This window comes from Hylobates moloch, unplaced genomic scaffold (genome assembly GCF_009828535.3).
Source record: "Hylobates moloch isolate HMO894 unplaced genomic scaffold, HMol_V3 SCAFFOLD_7, whole genome shotgun sequence".
Taxonomy (NCBI): domain Eukaryota; kingdom Metazoa; phylum Chordata; class Mammalia; order Primates; family Hylobatidae; genus Hylobates; species Hylobates moloch.
Genome location: NW_026652282.1, coordinates 125,784,295 through 125,801,425, shown reverse-complemented (window position 1 = coordinate 125,801,425; position 17,131 = coordinate 125,784,295). Strand labels below are relative to the sequence as shown.

The window sequence follows — 17,131 nt, the reverse complement described above, 5'->3', positions numbered from 1 at the left end:
TAAACCAGGTCCAGGAGTGGATGAAGCGCCTCAGCTATAGTTCCTTAATTACAGCACTTGGAGTGCAGTCCTTCTCCATCTACAGACAAGTTATTTCTGTCTATTTCCCAATATACAATGGTCGTATAGGGTGGGATAACCACTATAGACATTCCTGTTCAAAAAGCAGGGAAAACGGGAGGCAAGAAAGAGTCATTGATCCATAGCAATTCTGAAATTCAGCCAGGTAAATAATGGGAGTTCCTTGCTTATGTTTCAAGGCCTAGAAATAATTCTCCATGCTTTTATTTAGGTTGTATCGATTTGTTTTTGTTTTTGTTTTTCAGATGGAGTCTTGCTCTGTCACCCAGGCTGGAGTGCAGTGATGTGATCTCGGGTCACTGCAACCTCTGCCTCCTGGGTTTAAGTGATTCTCCTGTCTCAGCCTCCCTGGTAGCTGGGACTACAGGCACGCACCTCCACACCTGGCTAATTTTTGTATTTTTAGTAGAGAGGGGGTTTTACCATGTTGGCCATGCTGGTCTCAAATTCCTGACCTTGTGATCCACCCGCCTCGGCCTCCCAAAGTGCTGGGATTACAGGCGTGAGCCACCGTGCCCAGTGATTGTGTCAAATTTTAAAACTACATATTAAACATTCTTCAGGTAACATCCTTGTTCATATATCTTTGTGCACTTGTAAGTGCTTTTAGAAGGTAAATTTACAATAGCAAACACTTTTTTGAACACTAATTATATGCCACACCTGGTTGTAAGTGCTTTCCATACATAACCTTATTTAATTCTCCCTATTTTATTTTATGTTTTATTGAGTCTCAAGCACACAGAATTGAATTACTTATAATTTTTGGTTCATGAAACACTCAACATTAGGCTATAAATGAACAACTTACGTATGTATGTATTTTTAGTAATGTAATTGGCACTCATGACCCTACCACACCAAATGGAAAGCTATGATCTTGACAATAACCTACATGACATTTCCCCGCCAGTCTATCCTCCTGTTTGCCTCTACTCAAGGAAAGCATCATCCTAAATTCTTTATTATTCTCTTGCTTTCTTTTCATATGATATTATCAAATGTATTGTATACATATATTTGTATACTTTCTGAAGTACTACATTTTACAATTTTTGTTGCATTAACTTTATTAAAAGGCACCATTCCATATACAATCTTTGAATTAAAAAAAATTAAATGTATTATTAATATTATTTTTGACTGGCAAGTCATAATTGTATACATTTATAGGATACAATGTTATATTTTGATATAGTTTACAATGTGGCATGATTAAATCAAGCCAATTAATATACACATCATCTCCATCACCTCGCTTATTTATATTTTTTGTTTTTTATTTTATTTTATTATTATTATTTTTGAGATAGAGTCTCGCTCTGTCACCCAGGCTGGAGTGCAGTGGCGTGATCTCGGCTCATTGCAACCTTGGCCTCCCGGGTTTAAGCGATTCTTCTGCCTCAGCCTCCCTAGGAGCTGGGACTATAGGTGTGTACCACCATGCCCAGCTAATTTTTGTATTTTTAGTAGAGACGGGGTTTCACCATATTGGCCAGGCTGGTCTTGAACTCCTGACCTTGTGATCCACCCCCCTCAGCGTCCCAAAGTGCTGGGATTACAGGCATGAGCCACCGCGCCCGGCCTATCTTTTATTTTTTAAGATACAGGGTCTGGCTGGTTGCAGTGGTCCACTCCTGTAATCCCATACTTTGGGAGGCCAAGGCGGGTGGATTGCTTGAGGCCGGGAGTTCGAGACCAGCCTGGCCAACATGGGGAAACTCTGTTTCTACTAAAAATATAAAAGTTAGGCAGGCATGGTGGCATGCGCCTGTAATCCCAGCTTCTTGGGAGGCTGAGGCATGAGAATTGCTTGAACCCAGGAGGCGTAGGTTGCAATGAGCCGAGATCATGCCACTGCATTCCAGCCTGGGTGTCAGAGCGAGGCTCTGTCTCCAGGCTGGGGTGCAGTGTTGCAATCATAGCCCACCGCAGCCTCAAACTCCTGGTTTCAAGCCATCCTCCCGCCTTGGACTCCCAAAGTACTGGGATTACAGGCGTGAGCTACCACACCTAGCCACCTATTATTTTTTATGATGAGACATTTGAAATTTACTATCTTAGTTATTTTTAAGTGTAAAATGCCCTATTATTATTATTATTATTATTTATTTATTTATTTATTTATTTATTTATTTATTTTGAGACGGAGTCTTGCTCTGTCGCCCTGGCTGGAGTGCAGTGGCGCGATCTCGGCTCACTGCAAGCTCCGCCTCCCGGGTTCACGCCATTCTCCTGCCTCAGCCTCTCCGAGTAGCTGGGACTACAGGCGCCCGCCACCACGCCCGGCTAATTTTTTGTATTTTTAGTAGAGACGGGGTTTCACCGTGGTCTCGATCTCCTGACCTCGTGATCCGCCCGCCTCGGCCTCCCAAAGTGCTGGGATTACAAGCGTGAGCCACCGCGCCCGGCGAACGTTGCCATTCTTATACGAGCCCCCAGCATCTCTCATCTAGACTCCCACAAACACCCCAATCCCATCTCCCTGAATGGCAGAAACAATGCTATGTGTTCACAAATCCATTTCATTCTCTCCCTAAGCACACAGAATGACCACATCTCCAAACTGCTCTTGCAATTCAGCTGGGGACCATGGGATGTGGGCAAGAGTGATATAATGACATTTCTGGGGCTAGCCCTAAAACCCATTCTACAGTGGCATGAAGGACATGGGTTGAAGATGGTGGCGCAACAAAATGGAAGAATCTGGGATCCCTAAATCACAATGTAAAAGGCTGCCTGCCAAATTTCCTATTGGACTGTAACATCACTGAGAAGTAAACCTTTTATTGCTTTAAGTCCCTTAGAATGAGGATTGTTCGTTGCAGCAGTAGGCTTATCCTGAGAGCCTGCTTCCACTCTTTCCCCTCCCCATGTCTTCTAATCAGTTCTCCTCACAGCTACCAGAGTAATTTAACTACAATACATAACTGATCACATCACTATCCACCACTCCTCACATCCCCCCATAAGAAAATTCTTAAATAAATGCTTTCCATTGATCATAGGAAAGTTCAAAATTCTTAAGATGGCCTGTAATGCCCTGCATGGTCTACAACTGCAGAACTTTCCCCTGATCTGTCCCTATTTATTCACTCATTTAATCACTTATTCAATAAGTATTTCTTGAGCACCAACTGTCAGTAGCTATACTAGTTCTGGGAATAGACTAGGGAAAGGGGAAAACAGGGAAATCATTTGGGAAGCTGTTCTATTCATCCAGACAAAAGACAGTAAGGACCTGAGCTACAGTATGTCTCCAGTTGTGACATCCTGGTAAGATGGCACCATAACAGATGTCACCAGGGCATGCATCTAAGCCAGAGATTCCCACGGAGGGTAAAAGCCTGAAAATGCAAGTTCTAGTCTATCCCTAAGAAAGCACAAGACAGGGGGAAAAAAAGAAGAAGAAGAAGTAATGAAAACGAAGATAATAAATAAATAAGAAAGCATGGGAGCCTGGCGGGGCGCAATGGCTCACGCCTGTAATTCCAGCACTTTGGGAGGCCGAGGCGGGCGGATCACCCGAGGTCAGGAGTTTCAGACCAGCCTAGCTAACATGGTGAAACCCCGTCTCTACTAAAAATACAAAAATTAGCCAGGCATGGTGGCAGGTGCCTGTAATCCCAGCTACCCAGGAGGCCGAGGCAGGAGAATCGCTGGAACCTGGGAGGCAGAGGCTGCAGTGAGCCGAGATCAAGCCACTGCGCTCCAGCCTGGGTGACAGAGCAAGACTCCATCTCAAAAAAGAAAAGAAAGAAGAAAGAAAGAAAAGAAAGAAAGAAAGAAAGAAAGAAAGAAAGAAAGAAAGAAAGAAAAAGAAAGAAAGAAAGAGAAAAGAAAGGAAGAAAGCATGGGAGAATTTACAGATGAGAGATTCACCTACACTGACAGCATGAATGAGAGGGGTAGATGCATGATATTTTAGGAAACACAATTGGCAGGATTTGGGAACTGACTATGAAGGGTGAGAAAAGGAAGAGCCAGGCTGGGGTGAAGAAAACATTTGGGAAAAGATGAAGATGATGAGCTTAGGTTTAAACATGTGGAGTTAGAGGTGCCAATGGGCCATCCAGGTGGTATCTCAAAGAGGCAATTGGATCTCTGGGTCTGGAGCTGAAGGAAGAGGCCTGGTCTGGCAATGTACAGGTAATGTCCTCACTGATCACAACTTCTAAAGTCTCGGCTATCTTGAAACAAAAACAGGCCAGTAACCCCAGCACTTTGGGAGGCCAAGACAGGAGGACCATTTGAACCCAGGAGTTCAAGTCCAGCCTATGCAACATCGTAAGACCCCATCTCTACAAAAAAGTAACAAAATTAGCCAGGCATGATGGTTCGTGCCTGTAGTCCCAGCTACTCAGGAGGCTGAGGTGGGAGGATCTCCTCAGCCCAGGAGGCTGAGGCTGCAGTAACCTGTGATTGTGCCACTGTACTCCAGCCTGAGTGACAGCAAGATCCTTCCTCAGAAACAAACGCAAAAACAAGAACATGCAAACAAGTCACCCTGCTTCTGCTCCTCACCCCGTACCGTGCTTCCCCTCCCTCTCTCTCTCTCTCTTCCCTCCCTTTCATGATCATACCTCCTAAAAGTGCTGTCTCCACTCTAGATCTACTCTCCCCACCCCCTCACACTAGAGTCAGGTCTCCATCTCCATCATTTTTTTTTGCAAGGCAACACATATAATTCACATTCCATAAAATTCACCCATTTAAAGTGTACATTTTTTAGGCCAGACTCGGTGGCTCATGCCTGTAATCTCAGCACTCTGGGAGGCCAAGGCAGGTGGATCACTTGAGGTCAGGAGTTTGAGACCAGCCTGGCCAATATGGTGAAACCCCGTCACTACTAAAAATACAAAAATTAGCTTGTCATGGTGGCGGGCGCCTGTAATCCCAGCCACACGGGCTGAGGCAGCAGAATCACTTGAACTCGGCAGGCAGAGGTTGCAGTGAGCCAAGATCACACCACCGCACTCCAGTCTGGGAGAGAGAGTGAGACTGTCTCTAAATAAATAAATAAATAAATAAATAAATAAAGCTGGGTGTGGTGGCTCACGCCTGTAATCCTAGCACTTTGGGAGGCCGAGGCGGTCGGATCACTTGAGGTCAGGAATTCCAGACCAGCATGACTAACATGGTGAAACCCCGTCTCTACTAAAAATACAAAACTTAGCCAGGCATGGTGGTGCATGCCTGTAGTGCCAGCTACTTGAGAGGCTGAGGCAGGAGAATAGCTTGAACCCAGGAGGTGGGGGTTGCAGTGAGCCAAGATCATGCCACTGAACTCCAGCCTGGGTGACAGAGCAAGACTCCGTCTCAAAAAAAAATTTTTAATTAAATTTAAAAATGTAAAATGTTTAGAAACTTCAGAGTTGTAAACCATTACCACTAATTATGGAACATTTTTATTATCCACCAAAAACCTCTGTACCTATTAGCAGTCAGTCTCCATTTCCCCCCATAACTCCAAGCCCTAGGTAACCCCTAATCTTTTTTTTTTTTTTTTTTTTTTTGAGACAGAGTCTCGCTCTGTCACCAGGCTGGAGTGCAGTGGCTCAATCTCGGCTCACCGCAACCTCCGCCTCCCGGGTTTGAGCGATTCTCCTGCCTCAGCCTCCTGAGTAGCTGGGATTACAAGAACACGCCACCACATCCGGCTAAGTTTTGTATTTTTAGTAGAGACGGGGTTTCACCGTGTTGGCCAGGATGGTCTCGATCTCTTGACCTCATGATCCGCCCGCCTCTGCCTCCCAAAGTGCTGGGATTACAGACATGAGCCACTGAGCCCAGCCTATTTTCTTTCTGTGTAGATTTACTTATTAGGGACATTTCATGTAAATGGAATCACACAATATGTAATTTTCTGTGACTGGCTTCTTTAGCATAATTATTTCAAAGTTCATCTATGTTGTAGCATGTATCAGTACTTCATTCCTTTTTATGGCTGAACAATATTTCTTCATATGGATATACCACATTTTATCCACTCATCACTTGATGGACATTTGGGTTGTTTCCACTTTTTGGCTATTAAGAATTATGTACATGAGCCAGGCGCAGTGGCTCACAACTGTAATCCCAGCACTTTGGGAGGCCGAGGCGGGCGGATCAAGAGGTCAGGAGATGGAGACCATCCTGGCTAACACGGTGAAACCCCGTCTCTACTAAAAATACAAAAAATTAGCCTGGCGTGGTGGCAGGCACCTGTAGTCCCAGCTACTCGGGAGGCTGAGGCAGGACAATGGCATGAACCTGGGAGGCAGAGGGTGCAGTAAGCTGAGATCATGCCACTGCACTCCAGCCTGGGCGACAGAGCGAGACTCTGTCTAAAAAAAAAAAAAAAAAAAAAAAAATTATGTACATGAGGCCAGACATGGTGGCTCATGCCTGTAATCCCAGCGCTTTGGGAGGTCAAGGCAGGCAGATGGCCTGAGGTCAGGAGTTCAAGACCAGCCTGACCAACGTGGTGAAACCCTGTCTCTACTAAAAATACAAAAATTAGCCGGATGTGGTGGCACGCGCTTGTAATCCCAGCTACTCGGGAGGCTGAGGCAGGAGAATAGTTTGAACCTGGAAGGCGGAGGTTGCGGTGAGCCAAGATCGCACCATTGCACTCCAGCCTGGGTGACAGAGTAAGACGCTGTCTCAAAAAAAAACAAATTATGTACATGAATATTCATGTACAAGTATTTGTTTGAATACCTGTTTTCAATTATTTTGGGTGTATACCTAGGAGTGGAACTGATGAGCCATATGGTAATTCTATGTTTAACTTATTGAAAAATCTCCAAGCTGTTTCCCATAGCGACTGCACCATTTTACATTCCCACCTGCAATGTACCAGGACTGTAATTTCTCTATGTCCTCACCAATACTAGTTATTTTCCTTTTTTATCTTTTTTTTCTTTTTTATGGCAAGCAGATAAAGGCTTGTTTTATTTTAATGGCTGATCTATGTAATTACGGAGGCCAGTATGTACAGACAAAAGGGGAGCTTTTATTTCTTGGTGTCTTCCTCCTTGAACAAAGTCTTGATGATCTCCTCCTTCTTGGCCTGGAGATGCTCTTCACTGCGCTTCCGTGCTTCCTTGGTCTTAGGCCTGCGGGCCTCAGCCTGGTCAGCCAGGAGCTTCTTGTGGGCCTTGTCTGCCTTCAGCTTGTGGCTGTGTTCCATGAGAATCCGCTTGTTTGTGAACGCATTCCCCTGCACCTTCAGGTACAGGCTGTGATACGTGTGGCGATCAGTCTTCTTAGATTCATAGTATCTTCTGAGCAGCCGGTGCAGAATCCTCATTCTCTTCATCCACGTGACCTTCTCTGGCATTCGGGCATTGGCTGTACCCTTTCACTTATCTATGCCTATGTGCCTGCCCTTCCAGTGGGCCAAGGTGTTTTTCTGGCATCGAGCCCGAGAATGGACCATCACAGGCTTGTGGATGATCAGCCCATCTTTGATCAGCTTCCAGATCTGCTGATGGGAGTTGGCATTGGCGATTTCATTGGTCTTATTGGGGTCCAACCAGACCTTCTTCTTGCCACAGCGAAGGACACTAGAGTCGAGCCTCTTCTGAAGCCTGAGCATACTCATGGCTGTAGTCGCAGCAGCGAAAGGAAAGAGCTCCCTTTTTTATCATTATTATAACCATCCTAGCTGGTGTTAAGTGGTATCTTATTATAGTCTTGATTTAAATTTCTTGATGACTAATGATGCTGAGGATCTTTTCATGTGTTTATTGGCCATTTATACATCTTCTTTGGAGAAATGTCTGTTAAGATCTTTTGCTCATTTGTTAAATTGGGTTGTCTTTTTATTGCTGAGTTGTAATAGTTCTTTATATATTTTCAATACTAGATCCCTATGGGATATACGATGTGCAAATATTTTCCCCCATTCTGTAGGTTGTCTGTTCACTTTCCTGGTGGTACTGTTTGAAGCACAAAAGTTTTGTTTGTTTTAATTTTAATGAAGTTCAACTTATCTATTGTTTTCTTTAGTTGCATGTGCTTTTGGTGTCCTAAGAAACCATTGCCAAATCCAAGGTCATGAAACTCACACTTATGTTTCCTACTAAGAATTTTATAGTTGTAGCTCTTACATTTGGGTCTTTAATCTATTTTGAATTGATTTTTGAATGCACTGTGAGGGGTCAAAATTCATTCCTTTGCACATGGATATCCAGTTGTCCCAACATCATTTGTTGAAAATTATTTCCCCCATTGAATGTTATTTTTATCCCTATTGAAAAATCAGTTGGCCACAAATGTCTGGGTTCATTTCTGGACTCACAATTGTATTGGCCTATATGTCTGTCCTTATGCTGGCACTACACCGTCTTGATTACTGTAGCTTTGTTGTAAGTTTTTGGGTTTTTTGTTTGTTTTTGTTTTTTTGAGACAGAGTCTCACTCACTCTGTTGCCCAGGCTGGAGTGCAGTGGCCAGTCTTGGCTCACCGCAACCTCTGCCTCCTGGGTTCAAGCGATTCTCCTGCCTCAGCCTCGGGCCAGAGTAGCTGAAACTATAGGCATGTGCCACCATGCCTGGAATTTTTTTTTTTTTTTTTTTGGTGTTTTTTTTAGTAATGGGGGGGTTTTTTCATAGGCACCATGATAGCTCATAGCAGCCTCAACCTCCCAGGCTCAAGGGATCCTTCCACCTCATCCTCCCAGGTAACTGGGACTACAAGTATGCACCACCGCACCTGGCTAATTTAATTTTTTTTTGCGACAGAGTCTCAATATGTTGCCCTTTTTTTTTTTTTGTATTTTTAGTAGAGATGGGGTTTCATCATGTTGGCCAAGCTGGTCTCGAACACTTGACCTTAAGTGACCCACCTGCCTTGGCCTCCCAAAGTGCTGGGATTACAGGCATGAGCCACTGCACCTGGCTTTGTTGTCAAGTTTTCAAATCAGGCCAGGTGCGGTGGCTCACGGGTGTGCTGTAATCCCTACACTTTGGGAGGTCGAGGCAGGAGGATCGAGTCCAGGAGTTTGTGACCAGCCTGGGCAACACAGTGAGACTCTGTCTCTAAAAAAAATTAAATTAGCCAGGTGCGGTGGTGCATACTTGTAGTCCCAGTTACCTGGGAGGATGAGGTGGAAGGATCCCTTGAGCCTGGGAGGTTGAGGCTGCAATGAGCTGTGATTGTGCCTCTGCACAATAGCCTGGACAACAGAGCAAGACTCCGTCTCAAAAAAAAAAAATGTTTTAATAAAGTAGTTTTGAAATCAAGAAATGTGAATCCTCCGTTTTCAATATTGATCTGGGTATCTCCTGCATCTCTTGAATTTCTATATGACATTTAGAATCAGCCTGATTTCTACTAGAGGAAGCCAGCTGGGATTCTGATAGAGATTGCGTTCCAGATCCATTTCAGGAGTATTGCCATCTTAACAATATTAAACCTTCCCATTCATGAACGTGGACTGTCTATTTCCTTAGGTCTTTAATGTTTTGTACTTTTCCCCATGCAAGTTTTGCACTTATATTGTTCATTCCTAAATATTTTACTCTTTTTGATGTTACTGTAGATATTTAAGAGAATTGTTTTCTTAGTTTCAGATTGTTCATGGCTGGTATATAGAAATACTAGTTTTTGTATGTTAATCTTGTATACTACAGCTGATCAATTCTTTTTTTTAGCAGTTTTATTTGGAGATTCCTTATGGTTATCTGTATACACGATCATATCATCTACAAATAGACATAGCTTTGTCTTCTCAATTTCAGTCTGGATGTTTTCTCCTTTTCTCTTGCCTAATTGCTCTGGCTAGAACTTCTAGTACAATCATGAATAAACCCATGGGTTTTCCTAAACGTCCTATATCAGGTTGAGGAAGTTCCCTTCTACCCTTGTTTTTTATCATGAAAGCGTTTGTCAAGGTTTTTGTGTCTATTGAGATGATCATGTGTCTTTTTCCCTTTATTGATATGGTATCCCAGCTTCTTTTGACAGCTGAAATCGTAGGATGCCCAACATATAAAACAGGATGGGAGGCTGCTCTGGTTGATGCAGTAAGGGAAGCTTGGAGCTGCCAAGCTGGCTCAATGGCCTTTCCTTACCAGGTAGCCTCGGGCTCCACAGAAAACTGAGCTGGGAGCCAAGAACAGCAAGCAGTCCCTGTGGCTCTCATCCAGAACTCCTTGTTGGGCATGGCTGAGTCAGCCAACTAAGCCCAGACCCTTGGCCTCGAGGAGCCCTGTGGGCAGGGCTGGCTGATTACAAGTACCCAACCACTGTATCAAATAGCTCCTTAGCATCCTGCAAATTGCCTATTTATCCTGGTCCAGGGCTTCAGAGCCAACTCCCCCTTATGCCTCGGGCCAGGAGGTTGATCTTGGGGCTTTGGAGTCCTTAACACTTGTGTCATTTTGATGGTATCATTCCACTAAATGTTAGTAGTTCAGATCTATGGTTACCACAAAGTTTGTACTTCTAAAACCTTGATGATAATCAACCAAAAGCACAGAGGTTCAGTATCTCAGACAGATCGCAGCCAGCCCACTGATTACTTTTTGGGAAGAGTGATTAAGAAACTTTATTACAGAAAATGAATGCATCCAACGTCCCCAAATACATTTGTGACAAGAACAGACACACACAGGAGACACAGACAATAGTCACTACATCACAGCCTTGTTCTTTCCGAAGGATAAAATGTCATTCAAGAATGGGGTGAGGTGGTTAGAGGGAGTAGGTACTATCCTTTTAAATGGAAAAAAAAAAAAAAAAAAGCAACAGGTTGGCATCTTAAGAACACATACAGTGGGCCCAGAAATCAAGCTAAGCCTAAGCCTTAGGTAACATCATGCCACTTACATCATCTCAGAGAAACTAGGGCATTATTCCACTAGAAGAGCCATCTTGTGACAGTGTGAAAACATCGAGTAGTGATCTTGCTGCACCAGCTAATGGACCAAGTGGCCCCAACTTGACAGCCTCTTTAAAACTCAATGTTTGCCCAATCAAAGATCATTTGGCTAAACTGCTTCCCCACTTCTGCTTGGCTACTTTGGAAACACAAAAGTTACCCCTTTCCATCCTTTGCCCTTCCCTGGTTGGTACATCTAGTTACGAGACAGACGCGCACCACTTAACAAATCACTCCCTTTTGACTGCAGGTTGTTTCTCTTCCATATTTGACGAGGCTGGCAACAGCTCTCGAATCTTGGCCTAGCACATCATGAATTGGGAAGCTAAAGCTTTGGCTTAGAATGCCAAGTGACAAGGACATGGCTGAAGCAGGAGGGGAAATTCTGGAACAAGTGCCTCTGGGCAAACCTCATAACCGAGTTTTTTAAATTAGTAGTCATTTTCTAGAACTAGCGGAACACATTCAGGACAAACAGTTCTGATGGGAGAGCGAATGGCTATGAATACATAGAGATCAGGCTGTGACCGTGACCATAACTTGTACTCATCCGGGACCCGACAGGGTGGAGAGGACACCGCCTCCAGACATGCAAGTTTCTGAACAGTGAATTTTAAGAAAAAGCTGCTTTCTCTTCAAATTAATACCACGAAAACACTCCTGTGTGTTTCACAGCCTCAAACATACACACCCAAATATTAATGCTGGGCAACAGCAACACTCACCCACAACACAGTACTGTATCCTTCATTGCTACAGACAGTAATGATGTATATACACATCAGCCTTCAAAATGGTATTTAGTGTCACCACTTGCTACTGTGGCCATCTCCCCTCACCCCAACCTGGATAAAATGTTCCACTAGCCACTAATATAACCACTGACACACAAACCAAGCTTCTTCCAGTTTAACATTGAACATCAATCTACATTTCCAGTGCATGAGCTAAACTTATGAGTAGGCCATTCAACTTTTCATGATACATTTAGTGCTTAGAAATGGTTGATTCCATTAGCCTGCCCTATAGCTCAGGTGGCCCAAGATGGAGCCTATAATCTTCCTTGGGGTGTTTGGTGTTTTGAAGGAGTAAAGTAGGAGCGAAAAAAGGATGCTGTCCCCTACCCCACCACCCCATCCCACATACCCTCACTGGCATCCAGGAGACCAGCAGCAGGCTCAAGACCCTTTGGGCACCACAAATAACGTGATATGTGCCAGGAGCACAGGGGGTAGGGGTGAAAGAGAAAAAAAATAAGGCCTTAATTTTTGACACACCATACTCTGAAATTGCTGTTTAGCAATGCATTTGGCCCCACAAAACAGGGGGTGGAGGTGGGACAAAAGTTAAACCTAGATAGCCTGTCCTAATCACCCACCTTCCTATACCTTGGAAGGCTGCTGAACCTTGCCTATGTCCTTCTCCTAGCTCCTCCAGACTTCATCTGAATGCCACTCAGACACAAACAAAATCACACAGTAGCTTCAAGTGGCCTCTCCTTCATCTCAGCCCTAAGTGAACTGGCCACTGAGTAAGAAAAGAAGCCACCACATTTATAGGGAGGCCAGTCTCCAAATAAAATGGAGTGGGGGTTTGTTCACTGCTGTGAGTCAGAAATTGACTGTTATAATAGAGAACAGTTTTAAAAATGTAATACTGTTTATTTAACTTCAAAAACATTTCAGCATTCTAAACATACAAAAAAAATAACAGAACGTTGCAAATCGTGTTTAAGTACAGGAGGTTCTTGAACTTTCATTGATGCAGTGACTCTTTGCTTTGCTGACAATGAAGAGTTCTACAGTTTGTTTAAAAACAAACAGTTTAAAAACTACCGCACTTAAAAAAAAAATATTCTCATGCCAGCTGACCCCCCTTTGTCCACAGCTAAGATGGCAGCAGAATGCTATGTCACTATATACAGAAACAAGACAACCTGAAGCTAAATGGATGCCCCCTGCAGAGTCAACAGGTCCAGCCTCACAGTGCACGCCCTGAGCTACAGCCTCTCCAAAAGGCATCTTCCCCACAGCCTCAACGCCGAGCAAGGAGCATCAAGAGTTTGTCTCGGTTGTTTTGTTCTTTTTACAAACTATAGATATATACAGTTGAAAACTCAGGATTTCTAGCCAATAACCATAGTTAACACCACCTTACAAATAAAAAAAAAAAAAAATGCCAGAAACATCTTTAAATGCCTTGTCACACCAACAGCAAAGTGCACAGAGTGAGGAGAACACGAAGAGTGCCTTTTCATTTTAAAAATGTTTGGAAATATGTACAACTTTGATACAGTTTCAGGGTGCTCCAGACACCCATGGCCACTTCATGTAAACCACTGACAATTTCTAGAGCACTTTGAGAGACTACAATATGATCGTGATCAAATTTTGTAATTAAACCTAATGAGGGCAACAGACACTTCTCAAATAAGAGATGTGTCAATTACGGCGCTCCCCTACTCTAAGTATTCACAAGGAGACAGATAAACAGTTTCTTTATTCATCCTCCTCCTCCTCCTCCTCCTCTTCTTCCTCCTCCTCTTCTTCATCTTCCTCTTCCACCTTTTTCCGGGCAACTTTAGCAGGACCCTTTGCACCATCAAACTTTCCTTTCGACTTATAGTCAGCAACATCCTAGAGGAACAGGGACACATTTCAAATAAGTATGCGGCTGTTTTAACACAAAGTAGAAACATGCAGTCCTCATCTCAGGTAAGAGGACAGGAATTGAAATCAAGTACGCCAGTGCTGCTATCACATATATTTGAAGTGTTTCCATATATGAATTTGGTTCTTAGCCATATTCGAATTTAAAAGTTAATGGGTGTTCAAGTGTCCTTTAAGTCACATTAGTAGCACTATCAAATCCTCTGTTACCATTTTTTTTTTTTCTTAAAGAGTAAGCAAAATTTTTCAAGCCTGAAGTTGTCCCCAAAACAAAGACCTGTCAAAAAAAGCATGAACACCAGCACCAGTACCTTGCAGGGGGATGGGCCCTTGAGCGCTATGCTAAGTACTCAGCCCAGCAAAGCTGCCACATGCCCTGCAACCTACTGATAGCAGAGCCACTGCCTGTTCACCGGTCCAGGATACCAGCCCCACCTTACCTTCTCATACTTCTCCTTCAGCTTTGCCGCCTTAGTGATGTAAGGCTGCTTTTCACTGTCATTTAAATTATTCCACATCTCACCCAGCTTTTTTGCCACGTCTCCAATAGAGATGCCGGGGTTTGTGGATTTGATCTTGGGGCGGAATTCTGAACAGAACAGGAAGAATCCAGACCTTGGAAGAATTACATACATGAGAAACCACAAAAAAATTGAGTTAAAGTTGAAATCCCACATTCCTGAGTAGCATCTCCCTCCTCCCACTATGACTTCTCCCTAAAGTGAAGTAATCCATGATACCATATACAATGCTACAAAGTTGTAGGTTCTAAAATGTATAAGGTTAGAAAAATATATGGTGCTAGGCCAGGCGCAGTGGCTCACGCCTGTAATCCCAGCACTTTGGGAGGCCGAGGCAGGCGGGTCACCTGAGGTTGGGAGTTTCAGACCAGCCTGACCAACATGGAGAAACCCCGTCTCTACTAAAAATATAAAAAAATTAGCTGGGCATGGTGGTGCATGCCTGTAATCCCAGCTACTCGGGGGGCTGAGGCAAGAGAATCACTTGAACCCGGGAGGTGGAAGTTGTGGTGAGCTGAGATCGTGCCTTGCACTACAGCCTGGGCAACAAGAGCGAAACTCCATCTCAAAAAATATATATATAGCCGGGCGTGGTGGCTCACGCTTGTAATCCCAGCACTTTGGGAGGCCGAGGCGGGCGGATCACGAGGTCAGGAGATCGAGACCACGGTGAAACCCCGTCTCTACTAAAAATACAAAAAAATTAGCCGGGAGTGGTGGCGGGCGCCTGTAGTCCCAGCTACTCGGAGAGGCTGAGGCAGGAGAATGGCGTGAACCCGGGAGGCAGAGCTTGCAGTGAGCCGAGATGGCGCCACTGCACTCCAGCCTGGGCGACAGAGCGAGACTCCGTCTCAAAAAAAAAAAAAAAAAAAAAATATGTGTGTGTGTGTGTGTGTGTGTGTGTGTATGCATATATAATATATATGCGTATATATACGCGCATATATATATGGTGCTGTCTCAGTCTTTCAGTTACTGGGAAAGGCATAAAGAACATACTTCAAGGACCCTGACAACCAAAACTAGAGTGCCTCCTTCACAATGGAAAGGCCAACAGACAACCACTGTGAATGTGCACGCACAGCCCACAAACACCTCAGCCTTAACCACAGAAAACGCTGGCACTGCATCGTAAAGCCCAAGTACAGAATGGTTTGCAGAGGTATCGCCGTCTTTTAAGTATCTTTTAAAAAATATTTCATTTTGAAATGAAATACAGGATGACCAAAAAACCAAATCCTCCAAGCAGAAGAAAAGGTATTAATTGTTATCTTGAATCCTACAGTCACTTACGGTGGCCTTTTGGGAGCATTAGGATCCTTCTTCTTCTTGCCTCCCTTAGCTGGTCCATAATCCTTCATTTCCCGATCATAGCGCACTTTATCTGCCTTTGCCATTTCATCAAATTTAGATTTCTCTTTCCCGGACATCGTCTGCAAAGAACAGGACTCGTTAAATCCCTTGATGCAGTGAACACATACCTATTCAGTTTCTTGTGATTAAACTGGCAGTTGCTAGAACCACTTGCAAAAGGGGGTAAGTAAAGGCCTGAAACCTGTGCAGGGCCTTAAAAAAATAAAAGCACACACACAAAATTCTTAAGCAAAATTGATTCTAAGTAAAAGAGGAAGCAAGCAGCTAGCTGGGAGAAATTCTGAAGGTAAGTAACCCCGAAGTGAGAAACCCAACTAAGACTAGTTTGAAGGGTACAAAAGAAAAATACCTTCCACCTCTCAGAGCACTTCTTGGAAAATTCCGCAAAATTGACAGGGACCTCTGGGTTTTTCTTCTTATGTTCTTCTCTGCACGTCTGCACAAAGAAGGCATAAGCGGACATCTTGCCCTTTGGTTTCTTGGGGTCACCTTTAGCCATCCTGACTGTGATAGAAGAGAAACAAAGAAATACAATGAGGAAAAGCAAGGAGGAATTGACAAGAACTACAAGACGTACCAAAGGCAGAGCAAAATTAAAACCACACTTGCTGTTAGGCAGTCCCCTTCCCCCAATGCCGGACACCAGTGGCAGAAGGCAGCGTAGAAAAGAAATCAGCTTCACTGTCGCTTGTCATTTAACTTTTGACCAGCACGAAGCGCGCTGGTTTGCAAGTTACTTCTCAAGAGCGATCAAGTTCTCCAAATGGAGCCGATCCAAGTAGGGTACTCAGTGTTACGTTTACAGAACTGCTATGTTTTGGAAACTACAATCACAAAGTGGGAAGGGCACGGAGAGGACACATTTGGTGGGGGTGATAGAAGCTTGAAATCTATCACTTAAGACTATCTGGTCATCTGCTAACTGTTAACGCAATTAAAAACAACTCTTACCACTGCTGAACACAAGACCAAAGCAGGAGAACTACATGTAGGGGACATCTGAAATTGTTACTATTGTTGATGCGTTTTGGCTTATAAAAAATGGCTTTACAACACCGGAGATCTGGAAAGTGAGCAGGTACCCCCGTACTATTAGTTCAATTCATCACTTCGTCACTATCTAAAGGGGGAGGGTGTATCAAAAGGGCTAGTCGTGCTCATCTGTAACCCAGAACGCAGGTCCAGCCGAGAACACTTTCTCCAAAGTTTCCAAATAAAAATGCAGCTGCGGCATGTCATCGTCCCTGTCCCACCCCCCAGCTTCCCGCCATCTTTTCCTTTTCCCACACCCAAGGTCATCATGTAAAACTAAAGAGTTCCCCTTGGCAGCAGCCGCCCGCGAGGCTGCCCAACAGAGCCCCGCAGCGGCGGCCCGGGCGGGGCGGGACCGGGAGCGGGGGAGTCCCGGCCGGCAGCAGGCAGCCCGCCTCGGCCTCCGTGCCGGGTCACCGGGACACCCGTAATTCACCTTCCATTTTGTCAAAAGCCTCCTGATGAAAGAAAGTGCCCCTGAAATCCGCCGCTGTCATCCCCGGGGGACGCGCGGGGCCGGGGGCGGCGGCGGTGGCGGCGCGCGGGGGGTGTGCGGCCGGGCCGGCGGCAGCCGCGGCACT

The 17,131-nt window shown here is 44.5% G+C and overlaps 1 protein-coding gene and 1 pseudogene across 1 annotated transcript; both read right to left on the bottom strand.

The window, feature by feature from the left end:
* Positions 1 to 7,081: 7,081 nt before the first annotated feature.
* LOC116811433 (large ribosomal subunit protein eL19-like) lies at positions 7,082 to 7,672 on the bottom strand (annotated as a pseudogene).
* A 4,922-nt stretch (positions 7,673 to 12,594) lies between these two features.
* On the bottom strand, positions 12,595 to 16,026 carry HMGB3 (high mobility group box 3). The gene is made up of 4 exons (XM_032757777.2): positions 15,868 to 16,026; positions 15,438 to 15,577; positions 14,064 to 14,238; positions 12,595 to 13,590 (listed from the first exon to the last, which is right to left on the bottom strand). Exons 1-4 carry the CDS (start codon positions 16,015 to 16,017, stop codon positions 13,453 to 13,455), a joined length of 603 nt encoding a protein of 200 aa, XP_032613668.1. The 5' UTR covers positions 16,018 to 16,026; the 3' UTR covers positions 12,595 to 13,452.
* Between the last annotated feature and the right edge of the window lie 1,105 nt (positions 16,027 to 17,131).

Coding starts and splice junctions, on each gene's coding strand:
- HMGB3 (XM_032757777.2), bottom strand. CDS start 16,017: ATGGCTAAAGGTGACCCCAAGAAACCAAAGGGCAAGATGTCCGCTTAT. Junction 15,578..15,867: donor AGTGCTCTGAGAGGTGGAAG/GTATTTTTCTTT, acceptor TGTTCTTTGCAG/ACGATGTCCGGGAAAGAGAA. Junction 13,591..14,063: donor TGAAGGAGAAGTATGAGAAG/GTAAGGTGGGGC, acceptor CTGTTCCTCTAG/GATGTTGCTGACTATAAGTC.